Source organism: Trichechus manatus, unplaced genomic scaffold (genome assembly GCF_000243295.1).
Source record: "Trichechus manatus latirostris isolate Lorelei unplaced genomic scaffold, TriManLat1.0 scaffold00213, whole genome shotgun sequence".
NCBI classification, from domain to species: Eukaryota; Metazoa; Chordata; class Mammalia; order Sirenia; family Trichechidae; genus Trichechus; species Trichechus manatus.
In genome coordinates this window covers 3,375,031-3,394,230 of record NW_004444149.1, presented here as the reverse complement: position 1 = coordinate 3,394,230, position 19,200 = coordinate 3,375,031, and the positions used below count along the sequence as shown (strand labels likewise).

General features: G+C 49.6%; 3 protein-coding genes across 11 annotated transcripts in view; 2 read left to right on the top strand and 1 right to left on the bottom strand.

The window, feature by feature from the left end:
* S100A13 (S100 calcium binding protein A13) overlaps nucleotides 1–789 on the bottom strand; it is a 12,398-nt gene extending 11,609 nt beyond the window's left edge. Inside the window, exon 1 of the mRNA XM_004388633.2 lies at nucleotides 683–789. The gene's annotated coding sequence lies outside the window, so the exon portion shown is untranslated. The remainder of the gene's footprint in view (nucleotides 1–682) is intronic.
* Nucleotides 790–1,673: 884 nt separating this feature from the next.
* On the top strand, nucleotides 1,674–4,965 carry S100A1 (S100 calcium binding protein A1). The gene is made up of 3 exons (XM_004388599.1): nucleotides 1,674–1,730; nucleotides 3,646–3,799; nucleotides 4,822–4,965. Exons 2-3 carry the CDS (start codon nucleotides 3,659–3,661, stop codon nucleotides 4,963–4,965), a joined length of 285 nt encoding a protein of 94 aa, XP_004388656.1. The 5' UTR covers nucleotides 1,674–1,730; nucleotides 3,646–3,658.
* A 1,803-nt stretch (nucleotides 4,966–6,768) lies between these two features.
* CHTOP (chromatin target of PRMT1) lies at nucleotides 6,769–18,978 on the top strand. Of its 9 annotated transcripts, none has more exons than XM_012559145.1 (6): nucleotides 6,769–7,147; nucleotides 8,062–8,143; nucleotides 9,672–9,825; nucleotides 12,438–12,621; nucleotides 13,415–13,552; nucleotides 15,203–15,608. In XM_012559145.1, exons 2-6 carry the CDS (start codon nucleotides 8,079–8,081, stop codon nucleotides 15,406–15,408), a joined length of 747 nt encoding a protein of 248 aa, XP_012414599.1. In that variant the 5' UTR covers nucleotides 6,769–7,147; nucleotides 8,062–8,078; the 3' UTR covers nucleotides 15,409–15,608. The 9 variants fall into 9 exon arrangements, with proteins under 9 accessions (XP_012414599.1, XP_004388653.1, XP_023598358.1 ...); XM_004388596.2 differs by having other exon boundaries at nucleotides 12,435–12,621; XM_023742590.1 differs by lacking the exon at nucleotides 13,415–13,552 and having other exon boundaries at nucleotides 15,203–18,978.
* The last annotated feature ends 222 nt before the right edge of the window (nucleotides 18,979–19,200 follow it).

The following is a 19,200-nucleotide window of genomic DNA, read 5'->3' as shown; positions in this document are numbered from 1 at the left end:
TCTCTCAGTCTGGGGGTCCCTCCGTGGAGCTCTCTCAGTCTGGGGGTCCCTCCGTGGAGTTCTCTCAGTCTGGGGGTCCCTCCGTGGGGTTTCATTCCCAAGGGCCCCTTTGGAATCTCACCCAGCCTCAAAGGGTCATGAGGTGGTTTCCGTCCAAAGCTTGTTTGTGTTCAGACCTGGGTCTCCACCCGCCTGCTCTCCGCCCACACACTCTGGCCACTCTTCCCAGCAGAGAAGCCCAGGGTCTGGCAAATGCCCCGCTGTGGTCAGGGCTGCCTCCGTCGGGACAGACCCGTCTTCTTCCTTCCCCCACCCTGCCTCCCTTCAGGAGCAAGTGCTGGAGCAGCTGGGCACAGGGCTGAGCCCTGGACCCCACAGACCCTCCCCTCTCCTGTCTCCAGTGACAGGGGTCCCCGATGGGACTCGCTGACTCTCCGCGCCCAGGAAGGAGAAGCAGGGAGGGCTTGGGCACTCACAGCCCCTGAGGCTAAGGGGGCCGGGCTGGAGGAAGGGGGCAGTCACCCCGCCCTTTCCCTTCCACTGCCTGCAGGGACTGGTGCTTGATTTCCCTAAACCACTACCTGAATTTCTAGCTGAACTGGCTCCGGGGAACGGACCGGGAGCCCGAGGAGGAAAAGGGGTCCCAGGCTCTGCCCTGCCGGGTTCGAAGGACACGACTCACCGGGGCAAAGAGATGGGGTGCAGCGAGCGGGAGCTGCAGGGCTGAGGTTTATAAGCGCCCGGGGAGGGAGGAAACAGCTGCTCGCAAGGCCAGAAGTGTCGAATATCCGTCGTTGATTCGGAGGAAAACAGTACCGCCCAACCACGCCCCTAAGCAATCAGGCCTGGAACTTGGGCCCCGCAACCCAGCCCCACAGCGCCCCCACTTGGGGGGGGACGGGAGGACCTGCCGCGAGATGCCTGGATACAGCCCACCCAGCAGGGGTTCTATGCCTCCCAATACAGGGGAGCCCCAACGCAGCCCCACCACACCCCCACACCACATCTAATCAGGAGAGTATATGATCAGGAGGGAGACGCAACTTCAGGTTGAAAGAACAAACGGAGGGAGCTCAGAGCTGAGAGACCCAGTCTGAGCATTGCCATAGAGTGTCCCTCAGAGACCAAGACCCCCTCAGCGGACCCCTGACTGAGACTCCATGAAAAGGGCTGGAGGCCAGACCCCCATAGAGAAGCCCCTGGATTGAAATCCCTCAGTGGGGTCTCAGACTGAAACCCCTCAGGCAGACTCCTGGGACTAAATTACACACTCAGGGGACCCCCCAGTGAGACCCTATGGAGGAGCCTCAGACTAAGACCCCGTCAGAGAGATCCTCCCCTTTCTCTGTCCAACAGGGCACAGCCAGCCACAGGGGCTGCCAGACGAGCTGTGGGTGAGACATCAGTGTTCCTCCCAGGGCCTCCTTTCCGTGCCCCCCCCCCACCCTTGCTGGTGCCAACAAGGGAGAAGGTGGAGGGGGGGCAGACGAAGGCTGGAGAGAGGACACAGGGCAGCCTGTTCCAGCCCAGGAGACAGAGGGCGCCTCTGTCCGCTCCTGGCCCCTTGCCCCACTGGGTGTCTGTCTGTGAAGGGGTGGAGCCAGTGGGGGGGGGTCGGGGGGGTGGGGAAGGAGGACTGAAGACAGGTCTCCCCACACAGCTGCGGTAGCCACATTTGCAGGCTCATCTGTCTGTCCAGAACCTGCTCCCACCTCAGGCCCAGGCTGACTGTGAGTATCCTGCCCCACCTGGGCTGGGGCCCTTCCCTGGCTAGCTTGGGGAAAAGGGATTTCAGGGGAGCTCCAGGAGTCTGGGGACAATAGCATCGTGGAGGACTGGGGGTCTGGGAGGAGACAGTCAGGGTGGCAGCAGTTGGGGATCTGGGGGAGACGAGGTTGGGAAGGAGGCAAGTGAAGTTCAGAGGGAGATCCAGGAATTCAACAGACGAGGAAGCCTGTGGGGACCCCGGCAGCCCCGAGCTTCCAGGCCACCGGGCCTCCCAGCAAGGAGCCGGCAAGTCCCCTCCCAAGTCTCCCTCAATCTCCCAGGTGCAGGCTTGGGGACCTGGTAGCCCTGGCCTTGCTTCCAGTGAGGTAAGAATAAGAGAGCAAACAGAGCAACTGCTTCTGCCTGCCTCCTCTGTGCCACCCCCACCCAGCCCTGCCAAGAGCTCAGGTCCCAGAAAAGTCTGGGGGTGGCAGAGCACAGATGATGTGATACCAGGAAGAGGGGGCACTATGGCACTGTCCCTACCCCCAACTCTGCCTTCATGTAACCTCCCCTTTCTCCTCCTCCCCTGTCTGGGCCCAGACCTCCAGACTCCTCTCTCCCCCAATTCTTTCCTCTTTGTTTTTCCATCTGCCCTCCTCCCACCCTCCCACCCCACAACCGGGTCCTGTCAGAACTGCCCCCACACAAAATCCCAACGGCTCCAGGCAACCTCCAGGTGCCCCTCCTAGATGGGGCAGGTAATTGAGCCCCAGCACCCCTCCCTCATACACCCCCTTATCCCTTCCATCAGCCCCGGCTTGGGTTCCATCTCCCCCTTGTCTCTGTGACAAGCACTTCTCATGTCCAGAGTTCAGGTGACACTCACAAGGGTTCCATTGAAGAGCTAGGATGTCATCCGATCAGGGCCTATTTTCCAGCCCCCCAGGCCCGGGGAAGGATGGGGACACCTGATCTGAGACACCTGAGCTGCCCCCTGAGACTGTGGAGGGGCTAATTGTCCTCCCAGGGCCAAGGGAAAGAGGCCCCCTGGTTTGATAGGCTCCTGGTCCCAGCCCTCTCCTCAACAGGCCCCTCCAGTCTTCTCCTCTCTCCCAGCCCCTTGAACTCAAAGGACCTCTCACATTCAGCCCGCTATCTCCTCCAACACACACCAGCCGCACTCCCCCTGCTCCCACTGTCCTCACAGTGACCAGGCTGGGCCTGGGGAGAGGGGTGATGGAAACGAGCAGGGACAACAAGGCCCTACAGGTCTCCAGGGATAAGCAGTTAAGGCTCCCTTCCCACCACTCACCTGATAGAGGGGCTGATTCTACCGTGAAGAGAGGAGCCACACTGGAGGTAATGGGAGGTATACCCCAGGGAAGCCAAAATGACTTATTCAGGAGAGAACAGAGTTGAGGGACCAAAAGGGACCCCTAGGTTGCTGGCGAGAAGCTCAGTGGCAGTGAGATCCTCCCCCAGAAAGTCTTGGGCCACCCACTCCAATGCCACCCCTCCATTCAGGCTCACTGGGGGCACCAGATGGACTCCTTGCTAGGGGTGGGCTGTGAAGTCAAGGTTGTGGAGGAGACCCCAGCCCACCACCCCCAACAACAGAGCTTGGCTGTGCTCGGCACACACAGTCCACAGTAAAAATAGAGCCTGACCATGCCCTGTGATCATTCCTGCCTGCCCCACCCTCCTCAGTCTCTGCAGGACTCCAGAGCCAACCCAGCTCCATGTGCTCTAGCTCCATGCCCAAACCCTGACTCCGTCTGGTCTGGACTGAGGTCTGTTTGGGTTTCCCCCCCATTGTAAAATCTCAGTGAAAGGTAAATCGCTGTGGGGCTCCGATCTCATGGTTATTCTGGCCTCAGACCAGGCCTGAGATGGCTTAGGCTTGGTCCCCAGCTCACTTCCATCCTGGGGGGGTAGGTGAGCTGCCGAAATGGGCTCTCAGCTGGAGACCGCGATGGAGACCCTCATCAACGTGTTCCATGCCCACTCGGGCAAGGAGGGGGACAAGTACAAGCTGAGCAAGAAGGAGCTAAAAGAGTTGCTGCAGGCCGAGCTCTCCGGCTTCCTGGATGTGAGCACAGAGTGGGCGTACAGGGTGGAGCGGGCAAGGGGTGGGCTCCTCTCTGCCATCCCCTCACTCCACCCCTTGCCCAGCCCAGCCATCTCCCTGCTCTCCCAGGCTTCTCTCCTGGATTTTTCCAAGCTCCCCTGCTTTTCCAGGCTCAAGTCCAAATGCCCTGGTTTATTGAGTACCTGCTAAGTGCTAGGCCTTGTATAGATCCATCAATAACAAAGATCACAGTCTAGAGGGAAAAGACTGTCAGTTGGAAGTTAACCGTGAACTCCAGGAAACATGCTGAGCTTTAACAGGGGTCCCAGAAAGCTTATGGCAGAATATGAACCTGATTGGAGTGAGAGAGGTGAGAAGCTCGAGCCATGGATTTCCACTGGAAGACAACTGGGGTAAATATAGACATTTTAGAAGGAGGCATCAGCGTGAACAAAAGCACAGGAGACATAAAAAGAATATGGAACGTGCTGGGTAGTTTGATATGACTGGAGTGCAAGATGCGGATAAGTAAGCTGCAAATGCTAACAGAGGTCACATAGTAAACAAAAGCCTCAGGATACACTAGGAAGTGCCCGGGCTTCTTCGAGGTTTGATTAGAACTCGGTTCACATTCTAACCCCACCACTTTCTAGCAGTTGGGTACAGTCGGGTACAGTACTGAACCACTGGCTAGCAATGTATTGCTTCTGAAATGGGAATAATGAAACCTACCTCATCTTATTTTTCTTAGATTTAAATTAGATGATGCTTGTAAACTCCTAGTGTAGTGCCTGGCTCATGGGAGGCCTGACATTTGGTGATTTATGTTAGTATTATTTCTCTGCCATGTTAAGGAGCTTATTCTCTAGGCAAGCAGTTCGTCTTTGTTACTTCGGAGGGGCGGAGCAGAGGAGCCCCGTGAGATGTAGTTCTCCCTCTTGCTCTTTCTGGCTCCTTCTCCCCAATCAACTACCCTTACCCCAACTCAGCGCTAGGCCCCGATACTCCTTGTCCACTGGCCTCTCCCCCTCCTCTCCTGGCAGGCCCAGAAGGATGCCGATGCTGTGGACAAGGTCATGAAGGAGCTAGACGAGGACGGAGATGGCGAGGTGGACTTCCAGGAGTACGTCGTGCTGGTGGCTGCCCTCACTGTGGCCTGTAACAGCTTCTTCTGGGAGAATAGTTGAACAGGCAGCCCCAGTGGGCGGAGCCCTTCCCCTCAACCACACCAGACCTGCCCCTTCACCCCACTTTTCCCTCCCCACACTCTCCCGTTCCCCATGAAGGGCGCAAGAGTAGTAGGCCAGGCCTGCAGCTCCCCTCATTAAAGGCTTCTCTCGCCAGCCAACCACTGTCTGTCTCCTCTGGGGTCCAGAAGCGGGTGGGGAGGTGAAGGCGGCTCACTCACGACTAGCCTTATGTGGGCAGGAGCCTTACTTGGGGAACAGTCTTATTTGGAAAGAGGTCACTTGTAGTACATCGTCCTGTTTGAGGAAATGCTCAAGGCCCAGCAATGTGGGGTTTCAGGGTTCTAGCTGTAAGTGGAAGAGACATCAGCTTTTCGGCTATAAAGCCAGAAAAAGAAAGAATCTCCATTCAACATTAACCAGTATTTACTGAGGACCTACCATGTGCGTAAGGAGTCCTGGTAGCACAGTGGTTAAGAGCTATGGCTGCTGACCAAAAGGTCAGCAGTTCAAATCCGCATGGAAACCCTATGGGGCAATTCTACCCTGTCCTATAGGGTTGCTATGGTAGTGGGTTTTTTTAGGGAGTCCCTGGGTGGTGTAAAGGTTAAAGTGCTTGACTCCTACTGAAAGGATGAAGATTTGAGTGCACTCAAAGGTGCCTCAAAAGAAAGGCCTGGTGATCTGCTTCCAAAAACTCAGCCATTGAAAACCTGTGGAGCATAGTTCTACTCTAACATACACGGGGGTCACCATGAGGCAGAATGACTCAAGGCAACTGGTAACTGGTACCAAGTGCTAGACACTGTGTAGAAACTGAGGATACAGCAGTGAACAAAACAAACACCATCCTTACTCTTACATGGCTGAAGTCCAGCAAGGATACTGGACCGTTAAAACACACACACACACACACACACACACACACACAAGTGCTAGGAAGGGAAATAAAAGAACCTGACGCATGAGTAAGAGGGAGGAAGGGCTGAAGCTGTATTCTTTCACTCATTGCTCAAACATTCGAGCACTGTATTGTGTACCCAAAGCCTGGTGGCGTAGTGGTTAAGTGCTATCTATGACCGCTAACCGAAAGGTTGGCAGTTTGAACTCACCAGGCGCTCCTTGGAAACTCAATGGAGCAGTTCTTCTCTGTCCTATAGGGTAAAGGGGTCTGGTTTTTTTGGTTTATTGTCTGCCCAAGCATAACGAAAGTCCTTTCATAGATCTGTGTCAAAATCCACACGGCAGGCAGGTGGAGAGGGAGGACAGGGAGGTGTGAGCTGGGACGCAAAGATCTCCCCAAATAAGGATTAAGCAATATTCAGGCCAAACTGGGGAGGGAAGAAGTGGAGAGGATAATATGGACGGGCGGTGGTGAATGGCGCAGGATCCGGTAGAAACGTGCTCCCAGCGCTGGCCTTTCAGGCCAGCGGAGAACCGGTGCAAACGACACACTCGGCGATCTGGAGGAGGCGGGGTAAAATTCCGCGTCCAGATTTTTAGGCAACCAGATTTTTAGACGGTCTATCTTAGCTGAGGGGGCGAGGAGTAAACAAGACAATACGAAAAATTTTTTCATCGGGACTGAATCCGGTCTCAGCAGCCCAGACTACGAAAGACTCCAAGAGACTAAGCTCCAAAACCGCCTCCAACGTGAAGACCCCCGTACGCCGCAACGCCAAGACCATAGGCCACGCCCCTTCGTGTCGGAGCGCTCGGTGTAACCCAAACGAGGCCTTCGCTAAAGCTCCGCCCCCTTCCTATGTCTCCGCCCCTGATCCTCGCGCAGACGTAGCAGAAATCTTTCCCGCCCCCTAGTTGTGCGCGGATCTGACGCCTGACGTATTTGCGTCGACGCCATTTTAGCCGGCCCCACTGCGCAAGGGGGTGGCGGCCATTTTGTTTTGGACTTCGAGCGGGAGGCGGCGGCGTCGGCGTCGGCAGCCGCTGTGGTGGCACAGACGAAAGGAAGGAAAGGGCAGGCCGGTGAGCAGACGGACCGGCCAAACGGCCAACACACAGCAACGAACTAGCCTAGCCGTCTATCGATTACGCATCTAACCAACCGCCCACCAAGTTACCCCGAGTCCCCCACCGTCAACTCAGGTTCGGCCGGTTCCCGGCCCGCCTGCCGCAGCCGTGGTGGCAGCCCCGGGAGGAGCACTGGCGTCCGTTTCCTTTGGTGCGTTTCTGCAGTGAGGAGGGGAAAATTGTTGGGGGACGGTCGCGGAACGGGGGCGGTGGGATGTGGGAGCCACCGGGTCTCGGAGTGAGGAGGCCACCGGGAGGGGGCGGAGCCCGGGCGAGGAGGTGGGGAGAGGCTCCCTTGGAAACTGGTGGCGGGATTGATGGCGGACGAGGGCGGCAAATGGCGAATTGAGCAAAGCTGGCCCGTCTTCCCCAGGCTTTGAGATGGTAGGGGATTAAGTGAGGGCCACAGGACTTATAAATTAATGGCGGCTTTAGCGTTATATTCTGTAGAGGGCTCTCTGGGAGCTCGTTCCCAAGTGAATGTCTGTTGGGGAAACCTTTCCTACTCCCTCCCCCAGCTCCCTAATTCCTTGCTAAGGCCGCTACTTCATTTTGAAGTCGAAAGCCAATTTTGAAACGAAGCATGCCTGTTATTTCTCTCTACATCAGTGCTTCTCGTCTTTAGCCGCACGTTAGAAGCACCTCGGTAACCTTTTTTTTTCTCCGCTCAATTGCTGATCCCCAAGCCGACCCCCAGAGATTGTGGTTAATTGGTCTCTGCCCAGGTTTCTCTCTTTTTAAAAGCTCCCTGGGTAGGTCATATGTTGCCATACACTAGCAGTTGAGAACTGATCTAGATTAAAAGCCAAGCTCTTAACACCTTTACCCATCTGTGGTTCTACCCTTTTGGAGACTTGGGGAGGTATTTTATGTCCTGTGGCCTTAAAATTTTAATCATTTGAGGTAATTACCTTAAAAACTTAAGCAGCTGAAATGTGTTTTCTCGTGATCTTCGATAGTCGATGATAAAGGCCTTTCCGTTCATTGTGGGTTTGGGCCTTGGCCCTTGTAGAAAAAGGTGGCTGTTATTCCAGCTTGCTCATTTTTGTCTGTTGCCCTTTGTAGATTCTCGGGATTTGAAGATGGCTGCACAGTCAGCTCCGAAAGTTGTGCTAAAGAGCACCACCAAGATGTCTCTAAATGAGCGGTGAGGCAGCCAACAGCAACTTCAGCTCATTCCTAAGAAAACATTCCTTAAATTGGCCCTGGGGTCCAATGCACAAAAAACGGTTTTAAACTAACTACCAACAGAAGGCTACAGACCTCTGTTCTTAGTTGCTTCTTATGTGGTACACAAAACAAATTGGGCGGTTGTTTCCAAACCCCTTATCAGTAGATTTTTATGTTAAGCTGTCTGAAACATTTATCTGGTGGGATGTATTTTAAAAAGACTCCTCACACCCTCTCTCTCTTCACGTTTTTTTTACATTGATTAACGGGTGGTGCAGCACGGTAGCATGGTACCCTGGCTGCAGTCGGCTTGCTGCCCAGTCCAAGGCCAGCAGTGTTGCATCTGGCCTGTAAGAGGCGGGTAGTGAGCCATGAATCTGTCCAAAGGCCCTTGAATGTCGTTCCTGGGCCTTGTAAGAGGCACTTGCTTTGCTCCATTTCACTTTCTTTCCATTCTGCTTTTAGTTTGTTTTGGTTTGGATTCTTTCACAGTTGTGTTCTTCTCTTTCATGCCCTTAAACTTAACCTTGGCAGGAATAATAGAGTGTCTTCACAAGCTCTGCAATGACTGAACTAATCTAACTTTCTCAGAAGTAATTATTCGGAGTCAGGAAAAGTGACCATTTACGGCTAAGAAAAGTTTAGGTATTTAAAGTAGCTTCTATCTCTGAGAGCTTTGTTCATTGAGGGCCTTTGGCCAATGAATTTATTAAGTTGATTTTAGACCACTAGGAGATTTGTCTGTTTTTGCCTCTGAAGCATATGTGCTTCTTCTCTAGCCCCTTCAGTATGATATACTTACTATCTGTATTCACAAGTTAAGTGAACACTTACATAAGAAAATGTGATGCAGTTCTATAATATATATGGATGTACTATTTCCATAGTCCCTGGGTGATGCAAACAGTTAATGGACTTGGCTGCTAACGGGTTGGTGGTTTGAGGCCCCCCCACAGGTGCCTCAGAAGAAAGGCCTGGCAATCTTCCAAAAAGTCAGCCATTGAAAACCCTATGGAGCACAGTTCAACTCTGACACGCATGGAATCGTCATAAGTCAGAATTGACTCAACAACTGGTAATATTTCCATGGGCTTTGAAGGTGCTGTAGTGCTTCCTCATGTTTGCCCTTGGAATGCTCTCAAGTCCCCCAAGGTTTTGGCTTGCTTTGTTTGTCTTTGAAACTACATCTTCTGCTGTCTCTTGTTGTCATCATATCTGCTTATTGCGTGTTTTTCCTACCTTCCATTTCTCTAAAAGCCGTTACCTGAGCCCTTGTTATCACTTTTGATTGAATGTGCTGCACTTAGCTGCATTTCTGAGTTTCTGATTCTTGCAAGTTTGTGGAAACAGAGGAGTCTTTAACCCACATCAGCCTTGATCTAAGTGTACCACTTCACTTAAAGTTCGTGGGATCTGGAGCTCCTGGTCTAGCGAGCCATGAAAATGCCAATAAATGTTTTGTAATAAAGCTTTTATTTAAACATCCATTCTGTTCGACCTTGAAGCTTTACTAATATGCTGAAGAACAAACAGCCGATGCCAGTGACTATTCGGGCTTCGATGCAGCAACAGCAGCAGCTAGCCAGTGCCAGAAACAGAAGACTGGCCCAGCAGATGGAGAGCAGACCCTCTGTCCAGGCAGCACTGAAACTGAAGCAGGTGAGACAGTGGGTCTTACTGCTCCAGGAGGAGCTGGTGATCTCTGTCAGGCAGTCCCCTGAGGCTGTCAGGACATGAAGGATGATTACAAGGTGGCTCAGGGCAAAAGCTGAAACTTCTCTGGAGGAGAGGGAAGTCAGAGAATTCCAGTTTCGGCAGGTACCGATAAGTGACTTTATTGTCTTGCTCTCTGGGGGAGTTTGCCAGCATTCTGCCTGTTTCTGTGTTATCAGTGAGCGCCCATTTCTTTTTTGGTTCTCTGATCCTTCTCTCTTAAAAAACATCCACTGGCTTTTTCCACAAAGAAAGTTGGGTTTTGTTTTAGATTATCTCCGAAACCTCCTTTACTCCCTATTAAATGATTTACAAACTAGCGAGATGATTTTATTCTTGTTTCTCTCTCCCCTAGTGTAGGGAGTTCAGAAGGCCTTGGTCAAAGGTTTTCAGTGCTAAAATACAGAAAGCAGGGTGCAGCTCACCTCCACAGCACCTACAGTTGTATCAATGAAGTAGCACAAGAGCACTGAGTAAGAGTTGGTGGGTTCTCGCTCACATTTCCAGGAAGAGATAATCTTCCTCAGACCTGAAGTAAAACCTGCTCTTTATTATTCATAGACTTTATATGCAAGTCCGGACAGTGGCTGTGGAAGGATATGTCCAAGCTGTGGCTGGGCGTCTGGAGGGCGGTGCCATGCAACTGTAAGGACTTTAGCTGGTAGCACTGCATGGCTGTGCATAAATTCAGCAGTTAAATATAACACACCCTCCCACCCCCACCCCTGAGCCATTGGGCTCATCGACCAAAAATAAACGAGGCTCTCTGCTTCAGCTGCCTTAAGTCTTTGCAGTGACTGGATTCATCCCTGACTCAGGAAAACAGTAAAAAGCACCACGTTTTGCAAGAGTAAATGTAAAAACTTGCTGAAGCTAATAAGTCTCTGACTGACACTTCTCAATGACTTCCAACAAGTAGCTTCCGGTGTAGGCCGTGCGGAAAGCAGCCTCCAGAGCAGTGCTGTTCAGTAGCACTTCCCGCGGCAGTGTAAGTGCCGTCTGCTTTCTGCTACTGCAGCCCCTCACCACATGTGGCTCTTGGGCATTTGAAATGTGGCTAGTGCAGTTGAGGAACGGGATTTTTAATTTTGTTTACTTTTAATTTAAATAGCCATATGTGGCTAGTGGCTACCTTACCTTACAACACAGCCTGAGAGTGGAAACGGTGGTAGAGTTGACATCCTTAAGCTTCCTGTCAGCGTTGGAGACCAGTATCGGTGGCAAGGAAGGATTGGGAAGGGAGAAGACCTAGGCAGTCTCTGGGTCTTCCCTTTAAATCCGCAGCTCAGGAGGATATACGCAAAAAGACTGAACACTGAAGGACTTGTGGGATGAAGTCCTGACCTCATAATTGTTTTGTGCTATGGGGGGAGTGGTGTTAGAAGGCCCTTATGGTTGGTTTTAACAGCCCGATAGGTAGATAACGTCTAGAGCCTGCCTCTCTGGTTAGAAGTAGTTTGTGATCTTGTGCTAAAAAAGCTAATAATGCCTCACAGCATCTTTTTGGGGGCGTTACTGCAAAAAAGAAAAACGTTGGTAGTCGCTTGTGGGTGAAACCTAGATGCATAGAATTTATTTTCATTCGTAGTGATTGATGGCTTTCTAGGAAGGCAGATTAGTTAGTGCCTTGGTGTGTTCAAGGCTGTGTTGCCCTTTCCTTGGAAAGAATTTAATTCTCTTGAGATGTGATGATCTTCATTGGGTTTCTCTTTGAGGGACAGATTATTGAAAATCACCATCTCTCCAGTACATCCTTGTTTCAGGTTGGCCCTGAGTTTTGTGATTATAACTCACCTGTCTTAATTCTAACACATAAGTTTGGCTTGCTCTGTACAGAGATACATTTGAGTTACATGTTTATTTTGAATTAAAGGTCATTACACTGGCTCAGTGAATGAAGCAGTTTGAAAAGACAGACACGGAATTATGGATATTTAGGAAATATAAGGAGATTTGACTTTTTTGTGTTTATTTACATCTTAAGGTAAAAAGTGGACTGTCTGGAGATAGATACTCAGAGGAAAAATGGAGCAGACTGGCCTCTTTGACTGAGAAATCAATCTTGTTCTTAAGTCATAAGAACTCAGATGAACTTGTAATTTAAGTTTTGCCCAGAGTGTGATGAACTTCCTGTGGTGTCTGAGTAAGCCTTTGAGGACAGTGGTAGTCCTTGGGCAGGCATGAATCAACTCATGTTGTCAACCTTTGGTTCAGAAACAGCAGAATCCAGGATTTGAGCTCTGTAGAGTGCTCTTCCTTAAAGTCCCGAGGGCGATGTGTGACTTCAGTAGCCAAAGTGGTGAGGTGATTTGCGGTGATGCCGTTTCGTGGAACCATCCTCAAGCTTCTTAGGAGTTGTTGCTCTAAATGAGAATTTGGCTGCTTTTATACCCAAGTTCTGAGGTGAAGTCTTGCTTCTGGTTTGGGATCCTCATGACACAGTTTACCTCCCTCCCTGCCAGACATCTCACTGCTTCTTTTTCTCTGCACTTTGAGTTGCCGTATCTCACTGGATTGCTTTTTTGATCTCAATCCCCCAACACCTTTTTTTCCAGAAGAGCTTAAAGCAGCGCCTGGGTAAGAGTAACATCCAGGCACGGTTAGGCCGACCCATAGGGGCCCTGGCCAGGGGAGCAATCGGAGGACGAGGCCTGCCCATAATCCAGAGAGGCTTGCCCAGAGGAGGACTACGTGGGGGACGTGCCACGAGAACCCTGCTTAGGGGCGGGATGTCACTCCGAGGTCAGTGCTGCGTACCTGCGTACCTGATCGTTGTTAAGCCCTACCCCCTTCCCTTTTCACTTGGGCTGCTTCTGGACACATTTGTTTCACATCTTTAAGCCTGAATTTGTATTAATGTAATAACTTTTGAAATCACATATTTTTAATAGTGCTGCATGTCTTTTATCGATACCATTCCTTTTCTGATAATGTGCAGTGGTAGAGGCTATGACCTGCGTAAAAACAGGTAATTCATGTCATCTCCATTCCATTTGAAAACACCCTGCTGCTGCTGGAATCAGAGCACAAAGTCAAGTCTAAGAAATTGGTGGGTCTGTTGGCCTGTATCTTAACTACCGTCACTGTATTTCTGGTGCTAGTGAAGCGCTCTGTTACATCTGGAAAAAGAACGGGACAGATTGACCCAAAGCACTTAGCTATGTGTTATATATTGGGCACTGTTAATTCTGTTTATTGTTTTTGTCTCCTACAAGAATGTATTAAGAGCAGGAACCGTATCAGTAAATCTGCCATGATGCTAGGCATCTATCTGATTATTCAATAGATAATTTATTAAATATATGTACTTATTAACTTACTCCCGCTTCTTCCAAAAATGGATTTTGATCAGACGTGTTGAATTGATTGAATAAAGAGCAGCGTAATCTGTCCACACTCAGTGTGCAGCTTGCCCCACCCACCCTAAAAATTAACCAGATTACTCTCGTTTAACCCTCACCGCCTTCCTTTGGTTAGAATCTACTTTGTCTCTCTTGGATTTACCTGCCTATACATTGTATGCCTCCTCTCCAAGGTCAAAACCTGCTCCGAGGTGGACGAGCCGTAGCTCCCCGAATGGGCTTAAGAAGAGGTGGTGTTCGAGGTCGTGGAGGTCCTGGGAGAGGGGGCCTAGGGCGTGGAGCTATGGGTCGTGGCGGAATCGGTGGTAGAGGTTAGTCAGCTACCAACTTCAGAGAGTAGCTCCTCCCTGTTTCCCTTCCTCAAAAACTCAGAGCCACCTTTCTGCACAGCTTCAAGTTATAGGCAGACTTAATTTGTGTGTCTTGTTTTGTTTTGAAACTGGCTTATTTTGTAAATTCACATGCTGGTAGTACGAAAGTCCCATGGTTTTTCTAGAACCAGTCAAGAGTCAAGCGTATATTACAGAGCCAGGTTATACCCAGTTGTCTTTCAGGCTCTTGCAAATTTAAATTATATTCTTAAAATGACAAATGGTCAGTTTGGGGTTTTACCTTTCTCTGTCCCTGCCCCACCACCACACACCCATCTGTAGCTCAGAACCCCAGTTTGAGTCAAATAAGAATAGAGAAGAGGGAGATAATACAAAGGTGAAGCAGAGAAAGGATGGTGAGACTTGGAACTGGCCATTGGCTCTGAAACCAAGTAAATTCAAGGTAAAGTTTGTGCCTGTGGGGAACCAGAGATCAGGGTAGAAAGCGAGATGGTGTCATTGTCAGTTAAGTAACTGGCTGTTATTGATAGTCTAACCTTTGAGACTTATCGGTATTTGTCTTGGGACCTTATTACCCAGGTTGGAAAAGAGTTTTAATGGTGTTGCCATTCTTTACACCATATTTCATGGGAGCTTTCTGGCGTAGACCTTAGTGGGAAACTCCCAGCAACACTTGGCCAGGGCGGGGGAGGGGTCTGTTCCTTTAGCTCCTGGGTAAATTCGCTTGGGTCCTTTGAAGGTGTGTGGTGGGTCTTCCATAATTTATGAGGCTGTAGTTGCCAAGGGATCATAACCCTTAGGAAAGGAAATCTGATAACAGGGCTTGTTTTTTTCTCTCCCATTATATGCCTCTTGGCTTGTTGAGTGAAGTACAAGTTAGTTAGGGTTTCAGGATGAAGTAACATGTTTCCAATTATCTTTGACTTGGTTTCTGAGACATCACAGAGGTGTGGGGGGATAAAGTTAACTTTTCAGAAAGCTCTGGGTATGTTAAGTGAGGTGAAACCGTCTCAGATATTCATAATTGTCATTAGGTGACTACAGTCAGAGGTAGAAGTGACTGGGACTACTCAAAAGTATTTTTCCCATCTCCCCCACATTGTTCCTATGTCAGAATAACTCCTCAGTCTCTTGATAATAGACTCCTCAAAATAACTGCTTGATATATTTAAGACAAGATAACTTTCCAAAAAGGTCTTAAGTAAGGCCTAATCTGAAAACTAGCTTCATACCCCTGATCGTCTGTGCCCTTGTTACCTCTCCCCATCAATTACAATGCATTTTAATTACGAATTTATAGTGGGTCTAAACTTTAGGTAATTTCTTTGTCTGTGGAGAGATTAAGATTTTTTTATTGTAATTTTTAGTAATTTTCCTTTAGTTCATTGATAGAATAGTTTTGTTTGTTTGTTTTTAACTAGACTTTAGAGATCAGCATGTAATAAGGGATTCATTATGTGTGCTTTCCATGTGTTGCTTCCTACCCGGTGTGTTTGCTATTTTTCAGATTTTCCTCATCTTTGCCCTGCCCTTTCTCAGCTAGGCCCCACTGTTCTAAGGGGCATTTACGATAGCACCTATTAAGCCTACTTGTAACTGTTGTCTTTTTCTTTCCCCGCCTTGGGCCAGGTCGGGGTATGATAGGTCGGGGAAGAGGGGGCTTTGGAGGCCGAGGCCGAGGCCGTGGACGAGGGAGAGGTGCCCTGTCTCGCCCGGTGCTGACCAAAGAGCAGCTGGACAACCAGTTAGACGCGTACATGTCGAAAACGAAGGGACATCTGGATGCCGAGTTGGATGCCTACATGGCGCAGACAGATCCTGAAACCAATGACTGAAGCCTGCCCGCCCTCTAAGGAGAGACTCTTGTTGAAGTCACCACATCTGTAAATAACCTGGAGACAACAGCTGAGAAGAAACCTGGTTGATGCTGGAAGGACCTGTCACAGTAGGATAGGGACTGACTTGCCACCAGTGTGCATTTAGTGTGTTCTTTTACTTTTTGATACTGTGTTGTATGAAACCCTTTTTCCTTTGACTTGGTTTTATATATTTTTTTTTTTCACCCAGACTTCTTTTTGAATATGGAGATGTTTGTTGGCCCTGTGGCCAGAACACCCTCTGTCCTCCTCTGCCTCCCCTCACCTGTCATATGTTGACATTTTAACATTTCCTCTGTTCATCTTTGCACCCCCAAAACGAGGTCCCAGAAAGAGCCATTGAGGGTACACTTTACAATCAGTAGTCCTCCCTAATGTCTAGGTTTCTGAAACGCGGTTCTGTTCCGTATCCTCCTTAATGACCCTTCAGAAATGTTTAGAAAATCTGGAGCTTCGAAGTGCATTCTGCTGCGTTGACAGTTTAGGGTAGCAAATTGGGAACATTGACTTAGCTACAGGCCCAGGTTGCAGGAGATAGCCTGCTCTGATCTGGTTAAAGTTTACTACCGTGTGTTGACACCACATAGATGACAACCGGTGTGTACTTTCTACCCCCAAATTAGATCAACTTTTTGCTTTGTATCATGTCCAAGGAAGTCCTATTTGGTTGGCTTGGCAGACGCTGCAGAAGGGTGGGAGATAGAATGGGGATGGCAGACTAACTGCTGGCAGGGCTCAGGCGATACTCATGCGAAAATGCTGTTAGCCTTAGGTTTCTTCCAAACCAATCTTGGGCTTCACTCATGTTCTTTGGTTGACCCTCTTATTTCCCTTGAAGGTTTAATTAAGTTCAACCATATTTTGTCAACTGTTCCAGTTTCAGTGGAATCTTGTATTCATTATAACAAGAAATCGTTCTCTCAGATCCAGCCTGGACTTTGTTTTTATTTGTTGGGTTTCTTGAAATGCTATGGCCACATTCAGAATGTCTTGATAAACTGTAGAGTCCTTTTTTTCCTGATTGTATTAAAATTCTGAGGGAGTATATGACTTTGGGGCAGAAAAGGTGAAGGATTTGCCTGAAAGGAATATTAGATTGGGGTGTCTGCCCAAATGTAGATTCGGACATATCACAAAGGGGAGCAGGAACTGCCCTCCTTCAGTAGGCCCTGGGGGAAGATTCTGAACTGCCCTTTTCTTCCTGCACAAAGTCATGGACATTTTTGGCCCGTAGGAGCAGGGTGATCCTGGGGAATATCCTGGATGCTGCCCTGGTTTCCCTTTGTCCCTGCACAGTTTACTGTAAGAAAAGAACCCTACCTGTCTTCTCACCAAACCAGTCTGGTTGCCACTGGGCTGCCTAGCACCCAAAACCATTGGGAGGTTATGTGGACTGGGAGCTGGGAAGGAAATTTTGGTTACGACAGCGTGGGCTTGAATCCTGTGTGACCTGTACCTCTGGACTTGTAAGGCCAAGTGGTTAAGGTAATTCTGTAGAATGGAGAACTTGAGGAAAAAGACCAGGTGGAGGACAGAACCCTGCTGACATAACCAACCTGACCTGGTTTCCAAGTGGTGCAGTGGTTAAGTGTTTGGCAGCTAACCAAAAGGTTGGCAGTTTGAATCCACGAATGGGGCAGTTCTCTCTGCCCTATAAGGTCACTATGAGTCAGATCCACAGCAACAGATTTGGGTTTTTTTGTTTGTTTGTTTATACTGTTATGTCCTATTAAGGGTGGAATGTGGGGCTGAAGGTCTTTAGCTCAGAAATGTCCATAGCCTTGGAGGGAATAAGGAAAGGTACTTCTGTGTGGACAAGGCCGGTTAGAAAGCAGACTCCACTTAGTCACAGCCCCTAAGGCTTCTGAAGTGAGGGACGTGCTGATTGGCAGTAAGCAGACTACCCCTTGCAAACCTCACGTCCATTGGCTGTCTTGCATTAGGCACCTCCCAGGACCTCCAAGATGCCTTTATTGTGGAAGACAGAGTGAGCGGTAGAGTGAATGGATTCTTCACTTTTCCATGACCACACCTTCCAAGACCTATTCCTGTGGGATTTTATCCAGAGTTCCACTTCCCAAATGCTTGGCTTCTTCCCCGAAGTGGCTAACGTGTATGTTCCCCTCAAGTACCACTTACTTTTTTACCTGGGACCTGCTCCCTGTGTTTTTAATCTGGTGGTTTCTGAGCCGCCATCCATCATAATCAGCTGAGATCCTTTAAGAAAAGGAATGAAATGGGCACTTAGGGCTTTGGAACACATAGGAATAGAGGGGGGCCTGGAAAACAAGAACTTCAAAAGCAGCTGAGGTATTTTGAGTTTGGGGGAACTTAGCAAGACCCCAGCCTGAAAGCCCAAGAGATTTGATGTGAAGGGAGCTGGAGGGAGTGGGACAGGTATTGCTCACAGACACTGGCTACTCAGCTGCTGTTGGGTCTAGAGCTAGTTACTGATTTCAGCTAGAGAAGGGAGGGACCGCAGTGGGAGTCTGGCTCTTACAATGCCCACTTCTAACTTCAGGCGCCTTCACACATCTGTGCCCATCCTCCCTTGTTGGGTGGTCTACATACACGTGGCAAGGTTACAGGTTCAAACTGAAGGGTTGGGAGTCTGGAAATGGTGAGAGGAGCACAGAGTGGCAGCAAGTATCTGACAGATGGAATTCCTTTGGGGCCCCCTCCCTTCCTGCGTACCTCATGAAAAGATTCATCATTCTGTTGGGCACGTGGAACTCCCCTACCAGCCACGGGCCCTCTAGCCCTACCTGTTCTTCACTGCAGTTCCCAGTCTCCTGTGGCTCGTGCCCACCTATGCCATCCTCGGTCCCTGGCGAGTGTCCTGGGTAGAGGGGGACAGAGAGAGTGAGCCTGGCCCCTGGGTCAGCCTTTCACTCATTCAGCCACCATCTGCCATACAGACCAGAACAAGGCATTATTGTTTGTAAGGACAGTGGAAGCACAGAAAAGAGATTGATAATGAGCAGTGTGTTGAAAGTTTGACAGAGAAGGGGGAAGAATATTCCGTGCAGAGTGTGGTGCAGTGAATTACTTAATATGGCCCTTCTAGCTATAGTCCTTGTGAATCCCACACAATGATTGGGTGGAGCTATGCAAATAAGGGGATTGGACGGCTTCCTGCTAATACAAATAAGGTGTATGGAACCTGTGATAGTTAAGGTTATGTGTCAACTTGGCTAGGCCATGATTTTCAGTTGTTTGGCAGTTATGTAATGATGTAATCTGGAAGTTATGTAATGATGTAATCATCCTCCATTTTTGTGATCTGATGTAATTATCCACTCTGATGTGATGTAAATCCTAGCCCCTATGTATGTGGTTATGGTCCTATTTGGGAGCGAGTTGTCTGTTACGTTAATGAGACAGGATTAGGGTGGGATGTGTCTTGAGTCACTGCCTTACTAGAGGGTGTGACTCAAGTCACACCCTTGCATCGCCTTGCTCAAAGTAAGGGCAGTTTCCTTGAGGGTATGGTCTGCATCCGGTATATATGAATGCTCTGGCAAGTTCTCTCTCTTGCTCTGGATCCTGCGTCTGGCTCATCATGTGACCTCCAGTTCTTGGAACTTGAGCCAGCAGCCTGCTGTCTGACTTGCTGATTCTGGGATTCGCCAGCTTCTGCAGCCCTGTGAGCCATCAGCCTGTCGTCTGACCTCCCGACTTGCGTTTGTCAACCCCTGCAACCATGTGAGTCAGCAGAAGCCTCCAACCTGACACCTGACACACAGACTT